Genomic DNA, 26,369 nt, shown 5'->3' with positions numbered 1-26,369 from the left:
TTAATTTGGGAATTTTTGTTCTTCACATTTTTCCTCATGAAGCTTTTAATGAGCTTAAGATCTTAAATGTAATATTTAAAAAACTTAAAGTGTTATATTTGCATTCGTAAACAGTTGTTTATGCTAGTGGTTATATGAGTGACTGCGATTGTGCTGCTTTACACCGTTACAGTTACCCAACGGCAGACGTTATATAGCATACCTGTGCATAGGATACACGGAATTTGTATTTAACTCCTAAAACGTTATTTAAAAATCACTGTAGTACTTTTACACAGTAAACTCGCTCGCCGGGATCACAAGGTCAGGCCTATTTATGCTGTTGACATAATCGCACGTCATGCTTGTCCCAGGGAATAGACGGTGACCGCGCTGGGGCATTTTAACGTTCCCACCGCTGCACGATTTCCACTGATGCCACGAGACACGGGGGCGACGTTTGCCATTTAAACGGCTCTTTCGTTTGAATAATCTTTCATCGGACGTGATTAGAGCTCGGCTGCTCTGACGTCAGCCAGATTGTCCGCGTTAGGTGAGTCTCGCGCAGCTTTCCCTCCTCCTCCTCCCCTCCCTCATCCTCTAGCGCCCCTCCTGCCTGCTTTCGTGAAAAAAAAAAAAGATACGATGAAATCGCTCGCGCTCGCTGCCATCATCACCATCAGCGCCGCCCTGTAGAGCGAGAGAAAAAGAGAGAGAGCGCGCGCTCGAGACCCCCCCTCCCCACCTAACAACAACCCCAACCCCGCAGGCTCGAGCACAACGACCCCACCTCCCACCCCCCTTCTCAACCCCCTCTGATAGAGGGGACGGAGCCAGAGACTCACAGTCACGGAGAAAAGACCTTTTCGGGATCCCGGCTCCGTTTCGCCCTCAATCCGGGCCTAATGCTGTAGCAGACCGCGCGGGAGGAGAGCGCGAGCGAGACAACGCAGTGACAGAGAGTCGGCGAGGGACAGGGCGGACCGGGGAGACGACGGGATTGCTCATTCGCCTGGAAACATGGGATGTACGCTGAGCGCCGAGGAGCGCGCCGCTCTGGACCGGAGCAAGGCCATCGAGAAAAACCTGAAAGAGGACGGGATGGTCGCCGCAAAGGACGTCAAACTCCTCCTGCTCGGTAAGATCAGAGCCGCCCCGGCCGCGGGGCTTCGTCTCCTCGGCTCGGTCTACCTCTTTTGGTGGGACTGCATGGGGCGGAGGTGCTCTCCGTGGTACTGATTTCTTTGCCGGCTCTCACTCTTGCCCTCCTCCCCTCTTTACAGGCGGCGGAGAGTCCGGCAAAAGCACCATCGTCAAGCAGATGAAGTAAGTGTCCGTTAATTTTAATTTTTTCGGGGCCTTATTCCGACCCTCTTACACACATCGAGAGTGAAAGGCCTGAGATTGCGCCTGCCTCCCCTATATGGGCTAAGGCAGGTTGAGCCGCCATGTTTCGAGATGCCGTATAGCCCAGGAGGAGTGCCGGTGACTCGAGCACCTCCTGTAGACCGACAGTGAGGCTGCGGAGGCCACACCGGTGCGTCCCAGGGTGCTGTTCACCGCCGGGGTGCTGAAATGTAGTTAACGAGGCTTTGGCTTGACTACAGGGAGTGTGCGACTGGGGAGGTGTGGGTGTTGTTTCTCCGTATGCGAGTGTTTGTGCGTGCGCGCGCGCGCGCGTGTGAATTACAGTGAGGACTACAGGTCCATTAGTGAATACCTCTGCTTTTAATCTTAATGGCTTTAAGTGCCCGATATCGCCGGGAGTACTTTGCCCATAAAGCCGATTTACGCAGAAATATGGCTTCTAAAACAGCATCTAAACCTCCCCCTGTCTGAGCTAAATCACTCTTTGATGTTTTAAATCACAGTTGTCATCTCCTCTAACCCTCTTAGCTAAGTTTGTCGATGTTTTAGCATGAAAAAGCCATGCTGTTCTGCTTATTCTGTCCTGTGAAACATCTCTGTCTCCTTCCTGCAACTGCACCGACTGCGCCCTCCCTCTATGCCTCTTCCCTTCACCTCATTACCCTCCTTGCGGTCTCTGATTGCCCATAACTCACCACTCTTCCCTGAACTCCACACACTGGGCCAGATAGTGTTTACAAACACTTTCAGAGCTTCCTTCAGCCCAAGCAAGCAGCAGATGGATGGGTTTTTACTACACACACATACACACACACATCATGAGTAATAAAGTTTAGGTATTGGAGAGTTCAGGTTGCATGCCCTTATTTTGATTTGCCAACTCATCATCTTGCAGGTTGGTATTTAGGCAGTATTGCAATTTCACTCTAGCCAGTTTGTAAAAGAGAGGCAACAGGAAATGTTTGAAAAGCCTTAGTAGAGCCAGAAAAGTGCAGCACAGACACACACACCAGAGTAGATTTTCCACATGGACTGAGTGAATTAAACAAGGAGCAGCTTCATCGATAGATTGATGTAGCACTTGCCACAGCAGTCAGTTGCAGCTGCAGAAATGTCAGGCATGTCTATTTATATACATTTCCACTGTCACACTCTGTGATTGGTCTTTATTAGTAGCATATACCTTAAACTAGTGCTTTGAATTCTTAATAATTTCATAATTTTATAACAACTATCCACTTCCCTGTATCTCGTTTAGTCAGAATAGTTATTATTATGCAGAGTTTTTTTGTCACTATAAGCATTTTGTGCACACACACGTCCTTGTAGGATTGATCAATAGTCACAGTTATCTTAGAGCTTCACCAATTAGTTAATTGTCAGGAACTTATTCTGATGATTGAATGGTGCTTTTCTTTTATCCGTAATTGTATTTTGAGTATTTTCACTTTGGAAATACTCACTGCATGAGCGATTAATCGACGGGTATAATTCCTATCAGCTTTAGATGGCACCTCTGCTCCTGTTTCCCTCTGGGTTAATGTTTTATTTCACACGACTGTTAATTTTTATGATGGTGGTGGAGATTCAGGGCGTGAGGCTGATCTCCCTGCCGTGAAACATCTTTTCGTAATGTGCACTAATGAGATGAATATATTAAAACCGTCATCCCATATTTACCACCCCACCCCCCAAATCAAATATCAATTGCCGATGACAAGCGAGCGAACGGGGTGCCCGCTTTAAGGAGTGGATCGCGGGTCAGTTTTCAGGAGGATGCACCTGACATTTTATCGATCAAGCCAGGGGGTGAGGATGTCCTGATGGATGATTTAATGCTACCCGGATTATGGAGGAGTTTAACTGTGTGATTGATTGGTGCTCTCACTGATTCCACCCCATTTCCCATCATAAATTATAAATATCGCATTACTGCTCAATTACTGATCACAGACGGAGTGTGTGATCAATTTCTGCCTCATTATACACACTATACACACACTTAAAGATGGATTTAAGGCAGAGAACACGGGAGAGAGCATGATAAGACAGTAACCACCTCACACACATGCGCACACATCATGCGCATTAGCATACGGACTAGTCTGACTTTTCCCTCTTTTATATCTCTGTACTTGTGCAGGATTATCCATGAAGATGGCTTTTCTGGGGATGATGTGAAGCAGTACAAGCCTGTGGTCTACAGCAACACCATCCAGAGCTTGGCAGCCATCCTTCGAGCCATGGACTCACTGGGCATTGAGTTTGGAGACAAGGATCGAAAAGTTAGTCTTACCTTCACCCTTCAGCTCTTCAGAAGCTGCAATTTTAACAAAATAACCTCGAATTTTGGTCTCATGTAGTTCACAGCATCTTTGGGTTTTGATTTAAGGACTGGATGCAGCAGTTTTATCTAGTGTACTTTTCAACTTCTTTGTAGCATCCATTTAGAGGAACAGATGTGTATTTTGATTTATCATATTTAAAAAGCCCCATATATACAGCTCTGACAGATGATGAATAATAAATATACTGATATAATTTAGTTGCTCTTCCCTGATCTAATGAAATGTGCTCGTGCAGGCCGATGCTAAGCTGGTTTGTGATGTGGTCAGTCGTATGGAGGACACAGAGCCGTACTCTGCAGAGCTCCTCAGCGCTATGAAGCGTGTATGGGCTGACGCCGGGACTCAGGAGTGCTTCAACCGTGCTCGAGAATACCAGCTTAATGATTCGGCTAAATAGTGAGTCGAGCAAAGAGACTACAAAAGGAAAAAAAACAAACAAAAAATCCACCATTTTTATCCACTGCTTTTCCTGTCTTCCTTCATCAGCTATCTGGACAGTTTAGACCGAATTGGTGCGGCAGACTACCAGCCCACAGAGCAGGACATCCTGAGAACCCGTGTGAAGACCACTGGTATCGTCGAAACCCACTTCACCTTCAAAAACCTCCACTTCAGGTAGGAAGCCGCTCCTGCTCGAAGTTCAAAGGTTTTCTGCTCCTGCTCTGTATTGACACCCCCCGCCCTTTTCCAGGCTTTTTGACGTGGGAGGTCAGAGGTCAGAGAGGAAGAAATGGATCCACTGCTTCGAAGACGTGACGGCCATCATCTTCTGCGTCGCTCTGAGTGGGTACGACCAGGTGCTCCATGAAGATGAAACAACTGTAAGTGTGCCTGAATCCCTCCACTGACGCTAATCCAATAAAACTTAGAAGTCGTCCAATTAACTTGAAGATTTCTTGGCAAGTTTTTTTCGCCACGTGTTATATATTTGTATAAAAATATGTATTTATGCAATCTCTATTTGTCTCAGAGGTAGGCTGTACAGTCCACACATCACCTCATTCCATTCTTAGACTTTAAATTTTATGGAAAAAACACTTCTTATTCATTTATTTATCGTTTTCTTACTTTCTTCTTCAATATAAAATTGATACATACAGGTTTTTCCCCCCTGGCTTAATACTTTTGTTACCATACTTGACAGAACTCTATGCCTTTTCCTGTGACTTCCAACCGTTTCTAGTGAAAAAAAAAAAAAAATCAGACTAAGATGAGCAAAAGTGGTTAAAAAATGTGACAAGGCTGGTGATTTCTCTTTGTGTTTGGCTAAAACTGCTCTAAAAGGCCTCTGTGACGGAAAACCCCCACACATGCATATTTGGCAAGTGCCTCGGCTGAGTTAACAGGAATAATAATAATCCTGTAAAATGTGTGTTTGTTCTGTTTCATAACAAAAGCGATTAAACAATCATTAAAGCTGGGACTGCGATTTATTGTTTATCAGGGTTTTTCTGGGCTCAGACCGGGCCTGTGTCCAAGTAACAAAAGCAGTAAGAAACGATCTTTACTGAAGCGCTGCCGGCTTTCCTTTGGGCCTGTGTTTTATTAGACTCCCCTCATTGTTTTACTTGTTCTTTCCGCAGAACCGCATGCACGAATCACTCATGCTCTTCGATTCCATCTGCAACAACAAGTTCTTCATCGACACCTCCATCATCCTCTTCCTCAACAAGAAGGATCTGTTCGCTGAGAAGATAAAGAAGTCCCCGCTGACGATCTGTTTTCCAGAATACACAGGTGAGTCCCACGCCCTCAGTCGGAGCGGCTTCCCGAGCAAAGCGACGCGCTTTAATCGCCCTCTGCTGTTTTCTCTCCAGGTGCTAACACTTACGAAGACGCTACTGCATATATTCAGGTTCAGTTTGAGAGTAAGAACCGCTCTCCAAACAAGGAGATCTACTGTCACCTGACCTGTGCCACAGACACGGGAAACATCCAGGTAGTGTTTGATGCCGTCACCGACATCATTATTGCAAACAACCTCAGAGGGTGTGGCTTATACTGAGGCCTGGCCAAGCACAGAGGTTGTCATGGAGTGTATGAGGTGTTAATAATGATAATTTTGATGATACTTAAACACATAAATATGTAATTCTACACGTCCAAACGGACCCAAAGAGCTGCCGTCAGACACCACACTGGATTATTGCCATGATTTGTTCCTCTTCCTCTTATTTTGATTTCAGTATAAAAAAACCCGTTTTTGTCTTTTTTTTTTTTCAAAATGTGTTTTTGAGCTGAATGTTTGCTGTTTAGTCTATGACCGTGTCAACAACCGGGAGGGTCAGAAGCGGCGGCACCAGGGGTTTATTCAGCCGGAGCTTGAAATGTAATGCGAGGAGCGTGCTCTTTTTTTTTTTTTTTGGGTTAAGCACAACGTGGAATATTGTCCCCAGAATTTGTGGGCATTTTTGTTTTTAAGTGCAAGTCTCAAGGCTCGCGTCTTTGGACTGAATACAGCCTCTGGTGCGCCGTTTGAAGAGCTGCTGTTGTGTGTGGAGATGACGACGGGGATGTCAGGGAGGTGCTGTACTTGTGGCTGAGGGTTATGGATGGAAAAGAAGGAGGCTTATTTAAAGTTTCCTTCAGATGTGCACATGACGGAGTAGCCCCCCAGGCCTGTTCCACTCTCGGTTTTCTCTTTTACTTTAATCACGATTAGAAGAGAGGATCCCTCTGTTCAGAGTGGCTGCCCATCAGCACTGGCCTCCTGTAGCCTGAGGAAATACCTAACAGCCAATGATATCTCTTGAAAAAATATCGGTGCCAACCATCTGAGAACGACAGTTAGGGGAATAGCATCAGAAATCATAGCTCATTATATCGACTCTATTATTTAACCAACAGATATAACATTTTATTATCAGTGAATGATTTATTTATTTAAGCCTCACGCCCTACATGCCTCCTCCTACCTCCTGAAATCCCATGCCACCTTATTTATTTCCTGTCACAAAATAACTGGGGTGCACCGATTCCCGCCTTCGGTTCAGAGGGTAGAAATCAGCCCTCCGATGACATCTTGTTCTCCGTGTGGTGCGTGACCCTTCGATGTGAATCTGTGTACAAATAGAAGACTGCACGGGGAGAACAATTTCATTTGAGGCAGCCTCTGTCTGGGGAGTCAAGTTTTTCTTCCCCCACTCCCTCCTCCTCCTCACCTCCCCTCCCCTGATCAGTGAGGAGGGAACCATTATCCCACCACTCCCCTCTCCTCTCCTTCTCTCCTCTTTCTTCTGTCATGTTTCTCTTTTCACAGAGAAGGAAAAAAACAAAACAAAACAAAAACAAACAAACCCAGCTCTCTATTTTCACCCATGCACCCAGAAATTCATCTTCCCACCCCTGTATACTCTCTAGCCATCACATATCAACCCTCATATCTCCATTTTCACCTTAAAAAAAAAAAAAAAAAAAAAAAAAGCACCGTACTGTATATATATATTATGATTATACCAGATTTTTTTTCTTTTTTTTACTGTGAATGTTTTTGTGCTGCACCCCTCATCCTATTCAGTAGTTTATTGGTTGCTCTCATGTGGAATGTTTGTGCTGAGCCAATCGAATGTTGTGTTTACATTAAAGCCACACTTTTCCTAACTATCCCTGCGTTTGTCTGAGTCTGATTACACAGGACTGAAAGGAAAACAAAAAACGAGACCGTCACGGTTGCAACGCTGCTCAGGAAAAAACAAAAACAAAACTTTAAACAAACGCTGACCTGCTTTAATCTGTGCCGAGAACTAAGGTTAGACCGGGAAATTAGGCTGAACATTATGAGAGTGGACCACTTTTAATGCTTCATCGCCTGGTGAGCACAGCTTTGTATTTAGTGTCAGAAATATGTATAAAAGATTGGGAGCAGGTCCTGCGCAGCAGCGGAGCGGCACTCGGTGAAATGTGGCGGATGGCGGGGGATCAGAGGCGTCGCACAGCAGCTCTCGATTTATTAGGTTAAAAGTGTTCCATCGCTGTAGACAAGGAGCTATTCATATATTGAATGACTAGGCTGGATCAGCTGTCTGACCTGCTTCTGTCAGTTTAATGGGTACGATGTTCATTACTGCTCTGTTTCACTGAGAGCCGCAGAGCGCCGCTCCTCAGTCCCAGTGTGTCCTCGTTTCTCAGAGCCAGTTACAGGTTAAACTCCCACTGAGATATAATTACACAGTCACGCTTTTAATTAAACATTTAACAGAACGTTCTCATATTTTACAGTTAATTCCTATCAAATTCGTCAAAATCCCTGCCCCATAAAAGCCCGGCTATAATGATATAGACTGTCATCAGTCAGGGGTGAAGAGCAGAAGGTCTGAACCCCCCCAAAGAATTCAGATAAAAAGAAATCCTCGGCTTGTCCGTACTGCAAACAGAGTTCTGCAGTGAAAACTCTCACAGCAATCGAAGGCACCCGCACACCAGTTCCGAGGGTTACAGCCGCAGCCTCTTAATGTCCTCGCTTCGGAAGTCGATGCGGAGCGCCAGGACCTGACGCACCTCTGCCGGCGTCAGTCGCCACGTCAGGGGACCTGAATTAGTGCCCCAGTAATCCAAGATCTCAGTTACCTGCAGAAGAAATCGGTAAAGTAATAGTAACTTCAGTTATTTTTGGTGTTTTCTCCAGCTCACAACAGTATGACAGAAAGCACGAGTGGTCCACACTCTGTGGAAACCACATGAGCCCATTGTTCTTGTCATTTCTAAACATGCTATGAGACAAAAAGAATAAAAGAAATCCCAGTTAACAATGTGATACTGACTGGCGACTTCTTTGGGGAAAGGAATACCAAAAATTGACTTATACAGGGGAAAGAACTCCTGCATTTAAGCCAGCAGGCCACATTTCATTGCTGTATCAGGTAGGCTAAAGCCAGGTTAATGAAAGCAACTCGTAGCTAATGGTGTCCTGCTCAGGGTGTACCCCGCCTCTCACCCTATGACAGCTGGGATAGGCTCTAGCCCCCCTGCGACCTTAAATTGGATAAGCGGAAGAGAATGGATGGATAGCAGCTAAAGCTGTCACATAGATATTTCCCAATAGCAAAAACATTGTTAGTTACAATCCATCACTGGTGCTAAGCCCCCATAAATGGTGTGTGTGTTTCTAAAACAGTCTAAATTACCCGCTCAAGGTTGAGAATGGTGGCCATCTGTGTGAGGCGAGCGAACTTGTCTCTGATGGTCCAAGTTGTCACGGTTGTGAGGTACGCCACGAGAGACCGGAGCTCTTTATCAAACTGGAGCCCCCCGAGCTACAACAGAAAAGTCAAAAATAACATCTGTGGGTGCGTTTTACGTACATGGCAACTTTCTTTTTTAGGACTATATGTTCTACATTGTGTCATAATTTATTTAGAGGTTATGTAAAAACATGCTGCACAAAAATAGGAAGAAGCTGCCGTGCCAGAAGGAAGCACCCTCTGCTACAGGCCTTTCTGAACTCATTAATAAATTATTGGAGGCCTTTCTTCACGGGAGTGTCAGTGACGTGACGCACAAGCAGCTCGCTGCCACCCAGTGGCCAAGCTAAGCGCCTCACCCTGCTGAACGAGCATTTGAGGACCGTCTTCTCCATTTCAATAGCTATCAGACTGGTCATCAGGCTGGTCAGCGTGTCGTAGATGACCGGGGAGAGGGCCATCTGGCGGGGAGTTCAGATCAGAAGACGAGAAGAGAAGTTTACTAAACAGTGAGGAAGAGTATCTTTAGCCGGTAAACACAAAGTCAAATCTTAAAAGACACCTTAAACTCTGTCATCAGCTGCTCCAAGTTGACGATGAGCTGCTGCACCCAGGGGTCATTAGCTTCATAGTCATTAAACTCCTCCTGTGAGGGATGCAGACAGTTGCAGCAAGACGTTCTGTAACCTCTGATTTATTCGTGTGCAGAAAGGTGAAAGCGTTACCTCCTCTATGTTATGTGAGATGGACAGGAAGCTGCTGATCCAGGGTTTGACCTGAGGCTTTATGGCTGTTGTGTTTAGCTCCATCAGACCCTCCTGTGAAAGAAAACCAAAGACAAATACCTGACCTTAAAAAATAAATAAATAAATTCTTAGTTCTTTCCATTTCTCTTTATTCTGGAAGCACACGGGTTGTGGGTTTGTCATGTTTTCACGGGATACTGGGATACCCCGGGAGCACGAGGTCTGTTATTTTAGTAACTGACTGGGTGCTCTATGCTGTTCCAGTCTTTGCCTTCTCCAGCGCCAACACGAAGCAAAAACTTGTTTCTGGGATGCATTTTCTGGAATCATAAGCACCGTGTGGAGCAGGTGCAATCTGCTTCATTGGAGCCGGATGTCAGGCAGCCACGCCTGGAGTATCCCCGGGGTTGCACAACAACGACACGCACCTCCTCGAAAACAGGGCTTTATTAAAAGATCTCATTAAAGCTGCGCTTCTAGATCTCCTGTGACTTGTTAAATAAATAAGAGCTCTCCCTCCACGGCGCTCTCTGGTCTAACAACAGTTCTCCATCCTGAGGCTCCCACTCCAATTAAGAAAATATACAAGTCTGTGCAGACAAGCATGTGGTGTGTGTGTGTGTCTGCGTGCACGTCCAACCTGTAATAGATCTTTGAACTTTGTGGACGTGCTGACGAGGTCGGACAAACAGCTCTCAATCTTGGCTTGCTCTCCAGAGCCGACCCCCTGACTGAACAACTTGGAGCAGTCGTTCTGACCGGAAAGAAAATTGACATTTTTTTTTTATTTCTGGGGAGAAAAATAAAAATAACGTGATGAACAGGAGAAAGGAAGAGCTGTGGCACAAACTCACCTCCAGGTTCCTCTTTAAAGTTGTGATGTTCTCACTGCACACCTCGACGTTATTCAGGGTCACCTGAGTGGGGGACGAGTGCAAATGAAGGATTCTTACAGCCAGCGTGACTCAGTCCTGCTTTAAAAACTATAATCTGCTGGAGATGAGGTATTTTGACATCTCCTGCCTCAGCTGGTAGTTATAAGCCTTTAAGTGTTTCTTAATTTCAATTTATAATGATATTAAAAAGGTTTTTGAAGTCGCTCTTGTTTTAACAAAGAGCCATTTTAAAAATTAAAGCGCTACTCACTTAGCTCATTCATTCGATTCCTCCTTTAAATTACTGCTGAGCTCTTTTTTAAAGGGCTTATACAGCAGATGTGAGCGATTCATTTATCTTACAGTCTGACAAAGATTTCTAAGGAACTGCTCTACGAGTGAGGCAAGTATTTCTGTGTCGAGCGGTCTCACCAGGAACGCAGCCTTGGCGTCTTCGGTGCTCTCGATGCCCAGCGTGTTGAACTTGCCCTGCTGTAAGCTGCTCTGCATCAGACTGACCGCGCTGCTGACACCACGCTGGATGTCCTGCAGTGTTGTAGCCGGGAAGCCCTGCCGCAGCTTGTTATACAACACCTCCCTGACGGGTGAGAAGAGGCAGATGAGGCAGGAAAGGGGCACGTGTCAATGTAATAAATGTGTAAAACCAAACAAAACCAGGATTTTAAAGAGGTAGAAAATGAGCGAGCGACCTGAAGTCAGACTCCAGCACGGAGTTGGCGTGGTTGATCATCGCACAGAGGCAGTCGATGCTGGAACTCGATAAAGCTCTGCTGATGCACTTTTTCACAATGTAGAAACAGTCGTCCACCATGCTGCTGGTCAGCTGTCCCTTTTCGTATGTGTCCATAGCAACAGCCTGGGGGAGGAGAGGAGTTAATAACATGGTAACGAATAAATAAAAAACGTGAAGTTACTTTATACTACAGTAATAAGGTAACACATAAACAGTAAAATGATAGAAAGTTACTCTTTTTTTCACTGTATAATATGCAAACGGTTTTTGTTTCGAATGTGTGCACAGATTTATGCACAATGTGTGCATAAGTAATAAAAACAGGAGGTTTTTAGGGAATTAACAAAAACTTTATAATTACAGGACAGTCTGGGCGATGAGCTACCAGAATTTTCTTATAAATGTAGACACAAAGAGTGGTGCTGACAGATTTCTTTTATTTACTCAAACGCATTAAAAAAAAAAAAAAAAAAAAAGGTAGAAAAATTAGATCTAAAGATGAAATGGCATTTTTTCTAATATTATATTTTTGTATTTATATTGAGATATCTTAGGTATTTAATGTGTAGTTAACGCATTTTTATAGTGACAAAAGGGGTATTTTTACTTGTCCGGCCCATCTAAGATCAAAGTGTATGTTGCCTCTGATGTAAAATGAGCAACTTGACTTTATCATACAGTAGCACAAGCAGTGACAAGGTACTGCTGTCGTTACCGTTGCTCTTCTACAAGTTTGGGCTAAAGAGAAACTTTAAACTGTTCCAGAAACATGAGAAATATTTTATTTATAAGTCAGACATCCTGTTTGATACTCGGGTGTTAAAGAGTCAAGTTTTTGGATGCATGTTTGGAGTATATTCAGATCTTGCCTACAAATATTACATTTTGTTTTTAAAAATGTCACTATAGCCATTTCATTGCCAGACCTGCGAGTCATCAAACACATGTAAAATTACTGTCACATTCAGGACACGACTGAATGAGAATCAGTCTGTCTGTCTATTTATAATTAGCATATGCTGAAATGTCCTCATTTTTCTATGTAAGGCACAGATCTTCTGCACGGCCAGGGTGGACAACCAGGGGATGAATGTGGAGTAAAACTACGTTAAATTAATGCACATAACTGTTTCAGGAAAAGTAAACAAACAGGAAATTGCTGATCTATCCGGCTGACCTGTCTTGTCTTGTATTACACGAGCACCGCCGAGCCTTTTTTTCATCACTAATCATAAATGAGAAACAGTTGATGTGTGAAGTTTTTGGGCATTCTAAAGTGCAGGGAAAAGGTTAAGAAACCCTGATGAAGGAAATATGTATGCTCTGAACTGTTCCACTAGGGAAAGCTGTAAACCTTTTTCAAGAGAGAAGCAAAGCATTTGCTCAGGAGTGACGATAGCTTAAAACCCCCAACAAAAACACAAACTCCAAGAAGCAGATGGTGTTAAATTTTTAAATAAAATGTTTAAATTTAAAATGTCCACTGCTTTAAAAAAATACAACCTTTTGAAATTGAATAAATCTTTTTGACACAGCCTGTATTTATTGCCAATTAACCTTTGGCAATACCTTCACAGCCCACCAGGGGGCTGCAGGCCACACTTTGGGACTCATCTGCTCTCTGGTAATCTAAGCAATTTTTAATGTTTGCAGTGAAATCACAGGTAAATTCAAGTAAGAAAATGCTGATGAATTTGCACGTAAAACCAGCCAGCTGCCTTTTTAAAAATTTTTTTTTTAATCCCTCATATTCTCTTTCCCTTTCTAAAACAGATGTGTACATTACCCATAATGCAACATGACCGCCACAGTTTGGTCTGTCATCTGAGTGCATTATACTATCAGCAGCTAATGTAGCCTGAAGCAGAGGGTGACCTGCAGAATTTAAGCTTTTTTTTTTATTAACCTCAGACTCGACATGTACAGCTCCCTGCACATCCACAGAAATGTTACACAACCTTTTCACGTTTGTGTCAGTGCAGCGGACACATAAACAGTCTTCGATGAGTGAACTGAGTCTTTGAAGTACAGAAATAACACTGCACTCAGCTGACCTTGTTGACAGACTCTCTCATGTAGTACTCTTCCATGGGAATGTAATAACCAATCAGCTCCTGCATCGTTGTGCTCAGCAGGCAGTGTTTCAGCAGCTTCTCCACGTTCTGCTGATGCTCTGTGTGTTTAAACACGGAGGGGAAAACACACATTTTCAACTGCACACTTCTTTACATTCACATTTCAATTAAAAAAAGAAAAGATAAAGAAAATCACACATGAAGCTACCCTGCGTGATGCTCTGAGCGTCCCCAACTTCAAAGTCGGCCATCACGCGGCGACGTAGAAAGCGCAGGTAGAGCTCCGCCCTCGCGTTCATCAGAGTGACTTCTGCCAGGACGGGATCCAGCTCCCTGTTTGCGGACGAAGAGGTATAAACAAAAATATAAACCCTCAAACATGTAGGAAATGCAGCATCCCGCTTAGACAAACACACGCACCTTGGCTCGATCCTCTCCCCTGGAACACTCTTCATCATGCTGCTTTGGACGACCTGAAACTAAAGAGCAGATTCAAGGTCACAGCCGGGTCAGGGACGCAGTGAAAGCAACCACGTGACGCAGCGCCGGCGTCTCACACACACCTTGGTGTGGTATCCTCTCTGCTGGATGAAGCTGTCAACTATTTTCTGGGCCTGGCGATCACATTCCTGCTGCAGGTGAGTGATGAGCGTGTACAAATGGCCTGGACCGTAGTACGTCTCTACGATTGGCTGATGGGTCTCCACAACGCGAGCGATACCTGTGAACGCAAACCAGCACACGGGTGGAGAGAGCATGCAAAGGGGAATTCAGGCAGACACGCACAGTCTGTGTTTTCTCACCTTCCAGCAGCAGCGTTAGCGTGTCTGCAAATATCAGCAGAGCTCTCTTCTCACCCAGATCTGCTCCAGTCGCTAGCAGCAGGTTCTCCTCAGCTTTGGAGGCAAGCTGTGTGAGAGTGTATGAATCAAAATGACATATTGTAGCAGACTAAAATACATGACTCAAATCAGGATAAACTGAAATTACAAGTGTGATGAAATGCATAAATAGGAGACAAAAAGAAAATATGCACCTCGACTAAGGCCACTATTACAGCCACAACTGCCCTCATGTCACTCAAACTAAGCTGCTATGTTAAAAATATGAATCTTTATGTACAAAAACCTAATAAACAGATAAGCATCCCCGCATTTAGAATCAATGTGTGACTACTTGTGCCTTTTTAAACCATACTGTTTCCTTCCTTTGTGGTTGAAAATCACTGTCATAGAGCGACCAAGGGCTGGCACGGCAAGCCAGCATGCAGGAGGTGAGGTTAGTTTCCATATCTGTGAGTCCGCTGAGGTCTACTTGGGTCTGCGTGACGTACCTGCCCTTTTTTTTTCTTTTTTTTAAAATAATGGCATCCATGTGGACTACACTACAACAACACCAATTACACATGTGTTACATTACAATGACTGTACGTCTGTAGTCTCTGCAGCTGTCTGTGTTCACAACAAAGTAAAACCCCCACCGGTGAACCCATTCTGGTTTGCTGGCAGGTGACCTTCATCAGTAAACCAGACAACTTTTAACTGATCACTGGTGAAGAACCCAACCCCAAACCTATCCTTTGATGAAAAGCAAAACATTTAAGGAAAAATAGAAAAGAAATTTATGATGCATAAATAACACACAATAGCATAAGTCTACAGTTAGGGTCACCACCTATGATGAGTTATGCTTAATTTTGTGCTACCGCTGTCTGTGTATTTGCTTATGGAGAGCCTTGCAGACAGGCGTTTTCAACCACTGGTTGTAAAGCGGGCTGGAACACTGAAGGGAGCAGCAGTGAAAATCACCGGGAACGAGAACAGCGAGAAACAAACACCAAAGATTAAAAAATACAGCATGAAAAGCACAAACAGCGGCTGCAGTGACACTTTTCTCTGTTTTTAACTCTCGGTTTCACTTCAGCTCTTTGAACGTTATAACTTTACTTGTCTCCTTGGCTGGCTGACAGATGAAGAGTGGTCCATTGACGGGCTGTTCCACATACTTTGGACACTCTCTCATGGACTGCCAATGTGCTATCACCGCTGAATTGTAATGTCCCCATTAAGCCAAATCTGGATCCACATCCCCCCTTAATTTTCATCCACACACACGGAACCAGCCAGCATGCACGGATCTCTCTTTATGTTTAAGTGGTTTGTGATTAATGAGATTCAGCTTTCCATCCATTTTCATCCGCTTTATCCGAGGCCGGGTCGCGGGGGCAGCAGCCTAAGCAAAGAGGCCCAGACCTCCCTCTCCCCAGCCACCTCCTCCAGCTTATCCGGGGGAATACCAAGGCGTTCCCAGGCTAGCCGAGAGATATAATCTCTCCAGCGTGTCCTGGGTCTGCCCCGGGGCCTCCTCCCGGTGGGACATGCCTCGAACACCTCACCCAGGAGGCGCCCAGGGGGCATCCTTGTCAGATGCCCGAACCACCTCAGCTGGCTCCTTTCGATGTGGAGCAGCAGCGGCTCTACTCTGAGCCCCTCCCGGATGGCCGAACTTCTCACCCTATCTCTAAGGGAGAGGCCAGCCACCCTTTGGAGGAAGCTCATTTCTGCCGCTTGTATCCGCGATCTCGTTCTTTCGATCACTACCCACAGCTCGTGGCCATAGGTGAGGGTAGGGACGTAGATCGACCGGTAAATTGAGAGCTTCGCTTTTACACTCAGCTCCCTCTTCACCACGACGGACCGGTGCAGCGTCCGCATTACTGCAGCTGCAGCCCCAATCCGTCTGTCGATCTCCGGCTCCCTTCTCCCATCACTCGCGAACAAGACCCCGAGATACTTGAACTCCTCCACTTGGGGCAGGAACTCATCCCCGACCCGGAGTGGGCACTCCACCCTTTTCCGGCTGAGAACCATGGCCTCAGATTTGGAGGTGCTGATCCTCATTCCCGCTGCTTCACACTCGGCTGCGAACCGCTCCAGTGCGAGCTGGAGGCCCTCACCCGATGAAGCCAACAGAACCACATCATCCGCAAAAATCAGAGATGAGATTCTGAGGCCACCAAAGCGAAAGCCCTCCGCCACTTGGCTGCGCCTAGAAATCCTGTCCATAAAAATTATGAACAGAACCGGAGACAAAGGGCAGCCCTGGCGGAGCCCATCACCCACCGGGAACGAGTCCAACTTATTGCCGGCAATGCGAACCAAGCTCTTGCAACGGTTGTATAGGGATCGAATGGCCCGTAGCAATGGGCCAGACACCCCATACTCCCGCAGCACCTCCCACAGGACACCCCGAGGGACACGGTCGAATGCCTTCTCCAAGTCCACAAAACACATGTAGACTGGTTGGGCAAACTCCCATGCACCCTCAAGTATCCTCGAGAGGATGAAGAGCTGGCCCAGTGTTCCGCGACCAGGACGAAAACCGCATTGTTCCTCCTGTATCCGAGGTTCGACTAGCGGACGAACTCTCCTTTCCAGCACCCTGGCATAGACTTTCCCAGGGAGGCTGAGGAGTGTGATCCCCCTGTAGTTGGAACACACCCTCCGGTCCCCCTTCTTAAAGATGGGGAGATTCAGCTTTCTTTAAGTTAAAGCAGCAAATATAAAGGACTTGTTTTCATTACTGACCTGACTGCAGAGATACTGGCCAAATCGAGCGAGGCCTTGCTGGTGGAGGCCAAGAAGAGGGAAGATCTTGAAAAACCTTTCCACCTGTGCCAGGTCGACTGCTGCTACGGCTTCATCAAGCTTCTCTGCAACAATGACCTTTAGTTTCTGCTCTGCTTCCTGCAGTAGGACCAGACTGGCGTCCACAGCGCTGCCTGTGCAGACGTGATGAAATGGTAGTGTTAGTGTATCTTTGTGGCACTTACCCAAACCTTAATGTAACGACTTTAACTGCTATATGGAGCTTTATTTTTCAAATCAACTGTAACTGCATTTTCCATTTGCTTAATTAACCCTAAGCCTGCAGTTTAAGATTGCATGCTGATGTAGAACAAGAGGCTCCATACTTTCTTCTCCCTGCCTGCTCAGCTCGATAACAGACTGGTCCAGAGACAGGTATCGATGGATGTGAGCAGCAGCCTGTTCGTAATCTTCATTACGCAGAGCTGTCTGCACCCCGTCTGTGCAGAATTTCAGGTCGAGGATATCATCGGCACGCTGGATGACGTTATATAGCCGCGTCTGAGGGAAATCAAATGAGATACATGTTCAGAAATCAAAGCTGTTTTGACCCAGAAGGAGTCACGCCTAGAAAATGAACCTGGTATCAAAATGATGGCCTAAAAGGAGACCTTTCACATGCTAACATCTTTTATTGACGTTCAAAGATGGTTGTAAATTTCATGAAGCCATCTCCTGTCCTTATAAAGTTACAAGGTCTCCAAAATCCTGTAACAAGTACGGTAAAAAAATACTATGTTTTGCATACTTCAAAGGTACAAGTTTGTTGGTTTTAAATTTGCAAGTTATAGTGCCAAAAAGCAAAAAAAAAAAAAAAAAAGAGCAAAACAAAAACTGCTGATTTTGAGCGGGTCTGATGGAGGTGCTTTAAAATGTATGCATGCTCACCTTTGCCAGGTCTAGTTGTCGTACTTTACGGCTGACGTTTTCAGCCAGGCTGCAGGTAAAAGTGATCATGCCCGACAGCTGGCTGGCGTCTCCTCCAATCAGCTGGAGGTTGGGTCTGCAGAGCAAAGAGAGAAAGCATTTTTTTCCTCAGTACAACACATTACAGATTAGCATTTAAATACTTTAGACCAGCAGCTGATTTTGTGTGTACCCCATCCTGTGTAGTGCCAGCATTTTAGTGTGAATGACCCCCTCCTGCCCTACCAGTCTGTCCAGCTCTGTTTCCACCTCTTTCTGCAATAAAAACAAAACAAAGACCAGTTTTTTACTTTATAGAGTTCCCACAACTCACATTACTTTATCCACACTTCATTAGGTACAACTGCTCATTTATCCAAATATTTAATCAGGAAATCACATTCAGTTCATCTAGCCATGTAGATGTAACTAAGACAGCCTACTTAAGTTCAAATGACTATCAGAATGGGGACAAAAGGTGAATTAAGTTATTTTCAGCATGGGATGGTTGTTGGTGTCAGACAGGTATGAGTATTACAGAAACTACAGATCCACTGAGATTTTTCCACATAACCATCTCTAAAGTTTACAGAGATTGGTTTGAAGAACAGGAAATATCCAGTGAGCAGCAGATCTCTGGGAGAAAATACCTTGCCGATTCCAGAGGTCAAAGGAGAATGGGCTTCAAGCTGATGGGAAGGCAACAGTAATTGAAATAATCATTTGAAGAAGAACCTACAACAGCAGTCCTGTCAGCATCACCAAAACTGGAGCACAGAACACTGGAACAACGCTGCCTCGTCTGATGAGTCTCAGTTTCTGCCCCAACATTCAGACAATACACTGTAAATTCAGGTCTACTTAAGGGTAAATTCGTCCATCTCTGTCATCATATACCATGACTGATGAGACAAACACTGTAGAGCGTTTTCATGTTATCATTTCCCATCTTGCATATTCACATTGCTGATTGGCTGTATTTGACTTAAGGACATGTGTTTCTCGAAAGTCTGGTTTTTATCTGATGGGTGCGAAAAACGCAGGATGCTGGAGTAGGTATCGATCCAATATCAATATTAGTTTTGGAATCGACACTAGATATTTGGATCGATCTGCCCACCTCTAAAAGGCAGTAAAGGAGTTATGTATGTAAGTAGGAGCTTGTTGAATATAAACACATTAAAACTTAATGAAAAAACGAAGCGACAACAAATACTGGGAAACAACTGATAGCAGGAAGAAGGCGATCCATGGTGATTTAACAGGAAAAACAATAAATATGAAGTGACACGGTGCATGACTGCATTCCTACTGATGACAGTAAACTATTATTAAAGCTTGCTGTTTTTGTGAATATCTATTAAAGCAGACATCCTTCTCAGCAGCGGTTTGAGGAGGAGCGCCTGTTAAGTTTACGTGGATGACGACAGCACCTGTATGTCGCAAACAAACCACCGTCAGCGGCCATTGGTACGAACCTCCTCCTCGCAGAGCTGCTGGTAAATTTTCTCCAGGTCCTCCAGCTCCGTCAGGGCGGAGATGGTGTCCATACTCACAGAGGACAGAGAGCTGGAGTCGCATCTTCTCGCTGTTATGGGTCCACCGTCAGCCATCTTCCGCCACCGGAACAGGACACAGAAGCCAACGTCATCATTTTTGTAACTATTCCCCGTGATTAGTCTGCCAGGCAGCGTTTCGGCGCATTATTATCGGGTCTTTAGAGAAGACGAACTCGTCTTAAAATCATAACCGTGTCGACAACGTTATATTTAACCAAGTATAATATAAATATATAAATTTTATTACATATTAAAGTCTGTTAGTGGTGAGGATAGGTCAGCATTTTTACACAAGTGCCTGACAACTGTTACTCGGGGAGAAACTTTTCACGTACCACCACGCATGCTCACAAACCCACAGCACCGAAACTGGTCCCCTAGAGGGCGCTACTGCGACACTTCTCAGTGAACGGAGAGACCGTATGGGGCTAAAACTACGGAAGGAAATTGGTGTATAAAGGTTTACAGACGCATATGAGATGATGTACAAGCATAAACCAAGATTTATTTAACCAAGTACACATTTTAATAACATATAATTATTTGCTAAAAATGTGAATGAACAAAAGCAGTTTTGTGGCTCTCAAGTTTGCTTAATGAAAAGAGAAAATTTCTGTATTAACTTGATAATAGTTTACGGTAGAGGGTTAAATGTAATGCATAGACCAGCACACGTCACCACCATTATTGTATATTGTCCTGGAAAGCCATTGGCAGATCATCCCCACCTACTATGGTATTAAAAACATATTTTTATGTCTGAGCTATTTGATATTCTTGGTATCTTTAAAGGGAAAAGTTAACTGAAAGTTGCTTTTTGTGGCTTTGCAAGGTGAGATGGGGTCCTGGATTAAATACCAGGATGAAGCCGTAACAAAAGAAACCCAAACAAACCACTGCACACCTATTGTTTTCAAATTTTCATATTTTACTAAAACAAATTCAGAGCATTTTGTGTTTTAAGCAATGCTGGCTGCATTCATCAAAGTTAAAATCAAGAGACTTGCTGCTCTCTGGAAAACAGCAGGAGCTCTTCTCTTTCCTGCTGGAGTTCTTCCCATTTCTTCTGTAGTTCTTCCTTTTCCTTCTGCAGCTCCTCTCGCTGTCTACTTAAGTCGTTGGCTTCCTCCTGCTGTGCTTTCCTCAGAGACTCGATTTGCTCCCTCTCTGCTGCTGCCTCTCTGGCACTAGCTGCACGCAGCTTCTCCAGCAGCTCCCTCTGATGCTCCAGAGTCCGAGCCTCCTCCTTCTGCGTTCTCCTCAGCGCTTCTATCAGCTCTCTCTCCCTCTTGAGCGTACGCTTTTCTCCTTCAGACATCTTCAATGCACCTGCAAGAGGAGAAGGACTCAGGTTTAGGCTCATTACAGCCTCCAGCACAGTGGAAACCTGGAAAACAGGACTGAAGTGTCTTTTTAAGGGCTGCTACTGATTTTTCTTAATCAGAGGGAGTTATAACAGGTATTTGGAACAGATAAACATTTAAAGTAAAGAAAAAAAGAACAAAAAATAAGTCCTCAAAATATAGATTTATATATCAAATTGTGCCATAATTTGGAGTAATGACTATGGCACTTCAGTCTTGTAAAAAGGAAATTTCTCTAAACCAAAGAGTAGGGAGTGCAGACAGAGTAGTGGCTGCATCAGCACGAGCCCATTCGGTCTGCCTGTTCTTTTCTTCCTTTCTCTTCGGTTCAGAGTGTGAGCAATGGCACATTACACTCACTCACTCACTCACTCACACACACACGTATAAATACATGTATATACACACACACACGTATAAATACATGTATATACACACACATATGTATAAATACATGTATATACACACACATATGTATAAATACATGTATATATATATATATATATATATATATATATATATATATATATATATAAAAATATATATATATATATATATATATATAAAAATATATATATATATATATATATATATATATATATATATATATATATATATATATATATATATATATATTTATTGTGTGTATTGTGTGTATTCATCCTCTTAATTGAGAAAATTACTTTGAACACATTTACATGGAGAAACAGGACCATGCGACCACAAGCAGGGCTGACAGAGTGAAGCATTTAGAGGGAGAGATTTGTATCATAACCATTCCTGTAGACTGAGTGAAACAGCAGTGAGCTATAAAATCATACCTGGAGCCTGTCTCTGCTCTGACGTCTTGTTGTTGGCATGTGAGACCGGAGATGAGTTTAACGCCGGTAAACGCAGCCCATTGGACACCTGCTCTAACAGCAAGTTTGGGTGTCTCTTTGACATGTGTCGGTGCAGATTACTGGAGCTATTTTTCCCGCACTTCAGCTTCTTCGTGCAGATACGGCAACGAGCAGCGTTCAGGCTGTCCAAGCGCTCAAAGTGTCTCCAGATGGTACTGCGTAGTGGACGTCCTGCAGGAAGGTCGTCACTCCCCCCTGTGTGTGTTTGAGGTTCTGCTGGATTTCCGTGGGAAGCGTCTAAGATACCGTTGATAGCCACACTGTTATCGGTTTCATTCACCAGTGTTACTGTCTCAGAGTCTCTGTCCTTCGACAAGACTTCCACTGAAAAGAAAGAAAACATAGTTGTAATCACACAACTCATACCTCATGTCCTTAAATGGAACACCTGACTCCAGGTCGCCTTTAGAGAAGAAGTCACATTATAGCAGTTCACTTATTTTTCCAGATGTAGATGCACAGCTGTTTGTGTGTTATAAATTTGAGCCACTTAAGTTTGTGTGTATTGGTCACTCAGATAAAAAGGAGACCATATTATATGCATAATCAATGCCTAAATCCTTTCAAATGATTCTTTATTCTCCTTTTCATAGATACACATACATGAAAAGGTGTGACACTGGCAGCATCTGACCAATCACAAAGAGATATAAGACCACTGGGAGCATAGCGAGTGATCTTAGAAAGGAAAAATCAAACTAAACACTGGAAAACAATCCAGAACTTTAGCTACCTCCCTTGATACTGAAGAGGAAGATAAGCAAGGTGTTATCTCTTGTTTGTGTAGATGTGAAACTTTAATATGGCTGTCAAACAGCTTACCTTGAGCATCACTCTGCTCTGTCCCCCATAAGGCCTCATCGGACTCAGGGTTAGTGTTTGAGTCCTGTGAGGAGTTTAAGGGTGTTGGTGGGTACTGCTGGGTGGATAACAGCTCAGAGTACACCTTAGGATGTTTTGAGGACAAGTGTCGCCGCAGGTTGCTGACGCCACCACTTTCGACCAGCTTCTTCATGCAGATGCGACAACGAACGGCGTTCAGATTGTCCAAGCAATCAAAGTGTTTCCAGATCACGCTGCGATGTCGTGAACGTTTCACAGGGAGCTCATCACTTGTCTCCATTTGTGTTATTATTTCTGATGGACCCTCCTGTGGAAGGAGGTCATTCAAAGAAGAGCTGATTCCAGTTGTGTGTACTGCGGTGATGGTGCCACCCTCATCGTCCTCCAGTGCCACTTCCACTGAAGAAGAAAGAGGCAAAGTTACATTTAAGTGGTGAACATTCTGCTACATGATAATACTTAGTGACTGCTCAATACACATAGAATATGGTTTTCATCCTTAACTAACCCTAACCCTTTGGCGGCCTTTTTCTAAAACACTATACAGTATATCTACTTCTGTCCCCACAAAGCTGGGGTTCACTTTAGATGGTTTGACGAGCTGTACCGGAGCAGAACTGCTCTCCTTCCGCCCGATGGTGCTGGTCTTCCCCGGGGCCAGGTTTAGATCCGGGTCCGTTACTTCTCGTGGAGAGCTCGGTGGGATGCTTCACACGCAGGTGTCTCAGCATAGCAGTGGTGGAACCACAACCTTTTTTGAGCAAGTGACGAGCGCAGAGAAGACAACGGACAGACCGCGAGTCGTTGTTTTCGAAAAAACTCCAAACTACACTACTACGCGCCCGAACCATCGCGGTGGATACAGGTTGGCACTGCTGTGAATAAAGGGTCAAATGCCACGGCTCGGTACACAACGAATAATTACTCTGCGGCTATCCGTACTATTAATGAAGTTTATTTGTTTTTGATGTGCTAGCCTAGCTGATACTACGCGCAGGCAGCATACGAAAATGTAATAGCCCTACGTCATATCCGGGGTATCAACCGTCGTCTTCCGCGGGACAACACTGGAAGCGACGTGGCGACCGGAGTCCATAGAAAGTGAATGACTTTCAGCGACTTTCAGCTACTAAAGGCGACAGAATAACCGCTGGCGACGCGAAGTGTTGCTTCCACGCGAACGACTGAAAAAAACTACCAATGAAAGCATGTCGCTACCGCTGCTGACCCGGTAGTAAATACGGAAGATGGTTACCTAGGCAGCCTCTACCGTCCACAAGCAACAGATTCATAGCGATTCGCGACAATTACAAGTAGACGTATCTTAAATGTTTACTAAACCCGACTCAAAAATTAGTTTATTTTTTAATTTTATTTAATATATTTTCTTATTATCATTATGAGGATATCTAGGAGATGCAGTGGACTTTTAAAAATCTGATTATTTAATCCGGTCGTGGAGAATAAGAGAATGCTGAAAGAATGAAAATTAAATAACCGAGTTAATAAAAACAATCAAACAAACAAACACTGAAACTAATTATTAAAAACTAAACTGCGTAGACAATAAAACCTAATGGAATCTAAATTTTACTGATAACATAAAGTTCAAAGGAAATAATACTATAAATATAAACTAGCTATCATGATAACTCTATGATGTAGCTGTTTACACGTTCACCTAACAAATAAAAGATCCCCGGTTTGATCCTGGGGGCAGACACATATCCCTTTGGAGGGCATACAATGTAAAAATTAACAAAATCAAAGCATGTGGAACTGCCCTAATGTGGTGGCCCCTTGTGAGTAAGGAATTAGCTTTATATCTCTATGACTACACAATAGGTGTGCTCGAGTATACTTGTGAAAATGAGAGCTCTTTTTTTTTTTTGCCTGTCCCGTTTGGCTCTTTTGCCATCAGAATTGTTGTCTAAAGGCAAAGAAAGATGCCCAACGGATTTACTTTACCAAATTGACCATCCCAGCCTTGCCGTAATGGTCCATTTGATTCACCTTTTATTGTTTCTTTTATTTTCACTTACTGAATACGGGACAGACTTGACTGGGGGAAAGAAGGGGAGAAAGAAAGAGGGAAAGAGAAACAGCTGAGAAGAGGGACGGGGGAGAAGGGCAAAAGACAAAAACCAACAGAATGGGCAGAGAAGAAAAAAATGCATATATCAATCACCTGGGTCACCTGCTGAGAAAGAAAAAAGAAAACAAGCAGAAGAGAACAAGAGCAACAGAACAAACAACACCACAATGATACATGGGAATACGACAGCAAATACCAAACACTAAACACCACTGTGCAGCACACAAGACCAACAGAACACAGTGTGCCCTGAGGTAGGAGCCAAAAAGGGTGCAGTTTGTGGGTGTGATCACCCGTGTGTACACCTGTGAGCATGGACGCGCTTGTTTTTTGTTTTTTAAAAGGTTCCTTCTTGTAATGATCTGCTAGAGGGTGTGGGGGGGCCACAGCCCCGTCCTCCAGGGCATGAAGCAGGTATGGAGGAGATCAAAACTCCAGACATCCAGAGGCCCCCAGAACACAAGAGACCAAGGAAGACCAACAGAGGGGCAGCCGTGCCACTGTCCCAGAAAGAGCTGAGGAGAGTCCCAGATGAGGGCTCACTCAGCAGCTGCGAAGCAGAAGCCAGGGGGAGTTGCAGTGACGCGCCCGTGAGCTCCGCCGGCAGCCAGCCGCGCCTGAGTGACCGAGCCCCAGGCCGAGAGGCCGGGGGCACCCCACCTCCGAAGTGGCCCGAGCGAGCCCCAGGCTCCAGGCCCCGATAAGCGGCCGCCAAGGAGTGAGCCGGTGTGTACCTGGACGCCCATCCCCGGACACAGAGAACCACCAACGCACCGATGTCTGAGGGGGTCCGCCACTGGCAGGGGAAGTGGTGGTAGGGGGAGATAGGCCTCCAAACCTTGGAGGGCCTGAGATGTCCCCAGAGAGGTGGCGCCTGACACCCAACCTGACATATAGACACAGACATACAGGCACACACAGATACAAACATCCATTCCCACCCTCATGCTCTCATATACACTTACTCCACACTCAACCAACGTGGAGACAGACATAAAGAGACGCTGTACACACGATCACACTCCCCAAGCGTACTCTACAAACCGGGTCTAGGTGCCCCCGCCCCTGGAGGGGGGAACTGCACCCAGACCCAGGTGGTGTTACCCTTTTCCCTGCGGTGGGGGGAGGCAGACCGCCCCGACTCCGCAGCAGCAGGAAGGCCCCACACTCCAGACCGCAGTCGGACGGCCAACTCCTCCTCCTAGCCCCCCCGCTCCAGCAGGTCGCAGAGAACGGGGGTGAGAGAAGACTCCAAACCTCCCTCCACCCGCTCATTGTAATGTTGATGCATTTGTGTTCTAAGGTGCATTTAAAACCCAGGAGGGCTTGGAGCTACCTGCCAGAGAGCAGCAGGTAAGCGCATGGTCCCTCCTGCTAGCCCTCAATGTCTACGTGTATTTAAAATTGAGAGGTGGGCAACGACGCCAGGGGTGGGGTGTACACCCTGATGGTACTTTGGATTCCGTGTATCGTGCCCACCCCCAAGATCCTATATGTATGTGTTATGAGAGTGTGAGTAATGTGAATGTCTAAGTTGTGGGATAAAATTGAGGCAGAGGCAGCCAGAAGGGGACAGAGGGGGGGGGGGGGGGGGGGGGCGGGGGGGTAGCCTCGTCTGCACCCTGGTGACATACCCCTACTCCAAGGTCCTGCATGTGTGGGTGGTTGTGGTGGAGCGGGAAGAGGGAGGCAGCTGGAGATGGGGAGGGAAGGAAGGGAGGGGCAAGT

General features: G+C 45.1%; 3 protein-coding genes across 3 annotated transcripts; 1 reads left to right on the top strand and 2 right to left on the bottom strand.

The window, feature by feature from the left end:
• The first annotated feature begins 213 nt into the window (after positions 1 to 213).
• On the top strand, positions 214 to 7,298 carry gnao1b (guanine nucleotide binding protein (G protein), alpha activating activity polypeptide O, b). The gene is made up of 8 exons (XM_082533435.1): positions 214 to 1,117; positions 1,263 to 1,305; positions 3,491 to 3,632; positions 3,931 to 4,091; positions 4,182 to 4,310; positions 4,387 to 4,516; positions 5,279 to 5,432; positions 5,513 to 7,298. Exons 1-8 carry the CDS (start codon positions 1,000 to 1,002, stop codon positions 5,698 to 5,700), a joined length of 1,065 nt encoding a protein of 354 aa, XP_082389561.1. The 5' UTR covers positions 214 to 999; the 3' UTR covers positions 5,701 to 7,298.
• Positions 7,299 to 7,858: 560 nt separating this feature from the next.
• On the bottom strand, positions 7,859 to 19,535 carry cog4 (component of oligomeric golgi complex 4). The gene is made up of 19 exons (XM_082533413.1): positions 19,357 to 19,535; positions 18,072 to 18,154; positions 17,861 to 17,975; positions 17,299 to 17,473; positions 16,913 to 17,106; positions 14,129 to 14,234; positions 13,889 to 14,046; positions 13,746 to 13,804; positions 13,534 to 13,658; positions 13,305 to 13,423; positions 11,207 to 11,373; positions 10,929 to 11,094; positions 10,476 to 10,538; positions 10,262 to 10,375; positions 9,601 to 9,693; positions 9,438 to 9,521; positions 9,235 to 9,336; positions 8,819 to 8,947; positions 7,859 to 8,261 (listed from the first exon to the last, which is right to left on the bottom strand). The coding sequence occupies exons 1-19, from the start codon at positions 19,489 to 19,491 to the stop codon at positions 8,127 to 8,129; spliced, it is 2,322 nt and encodes a 773-aa protein (XP_082389539.1). The 5' UTR covers positions 19,492 to 19,535; the 3' UTR covers positions 7,859 to 8,126.
• Positions 19,536 to 19,912: 377 nt separating this feature from the next.
• Positions 19,913 to 25,095, bottom strand: LOC309706685 (uncharacterized protein). Its single transcript, XM_082533425.1, has 4 exons — positions 23,154 to 25,095; positions 22,526 to 22,945; positions 21,623 to 22,027; positions 19,913 to 20,766 (listed from the first exon to the last, which is right to left on the bottom strand). The coding sequence occupies exons 1-4, from the start codon at positions 23,395 to 23,397 to the stop codon at positions 20,432 to 20,434; spliced, it is 1,404 nt and encodes a 467-aa protein (XP_082389551.1). The 5' UTR covers positions 23,398 to 25,095; the 3' UTR covers positions 19,913 to 20,431.
• Between the last annotated feature and the right edge of the window lie 1,274 nt (positions 25,096 to 26,369).

The sequence above is a fragment of the Aulonocara stuartgranti genome (assembly GCF_965226115.1).
Source record: "Aulonocara stuartgranti genome assembly, chromosome: 1".
Classification (NCBI taxonomy): domain Eukaryota; kingdom Metazoa; phylum Chordata; class Actinopteri; order Cichliformes; family Cichlidae; genus Aulonocara; species Aulonocara stuartgranti.
The sequence above is the reverse complement of the archived record's forward strand: the minus strand, read 5'-3'. Positions and strand labels throughout refer to the sequence as shown.

Coding starts and splice junctions, on each gene's coding strand:
- gnao1b (XM_082533435.1), top strand. CDS start 1,000: ATGGGATGTACGCTGAGCGCCGAGGAGCGCGCCGCTCTGGACCGGAGC. Junction 3,633..3,930: donor TTGGAGACAAGGATCGAAAA/GTTAGTCTTACC, acceptor GTGCTCGTGCAG/GCCGATGCTAAGCTGGTTTG. Junction 4,311..4,386: donor TTCAAAAACCTCCACTTCAG/GTAGGAAGCCGC, acceptor GCCCTTTTCCAG/GCTTTTTGACGTGGGAGGTC.
- cog4 (XM_082533413.1), bottom strand. CDS start 19,491: ATGGCTGACGGTGGACCCATAACAGCGAGAAGATGCGACTCCAGCTCT. Junction 17,107..17,298: donor GAGCAGGCAGGGAGAAGAAA/GTATGGAGCCTC, acceptor ACGTCTGCACAG/GCAGCGCTGTGGACGCCAGT. Junction 11,095..11,206: donor GTGCTGGAGTCTGACTTCAG/GTCGCTCGCTCA, acceptor CTCACCCGTCAG/GGAGGTGTTGTATAACAAGC.
- LOC309706685 (XM_082533425.1), bottom strand. CDS start 23,397: ATGGTTCGGGCGCGTAGTAGTGTAGTTTGGAGTTTTTTCGAAAACAAC. Junction 22,946..23,153: donor AGGAGAGCAGTTCTGCTCCG/GTACAGCTCGTC, acceptor TTTCTTCTTCAG/TGGAAGTGGCACTGGAGGAC. Junction 22,028..22,525: donor AGAGCAGAGTGATGCTCAAG/GTAAGCTGTTTG, acceptor CTTTCTTTTCAG/TGGAAGTCTTGTCGAAGGAC.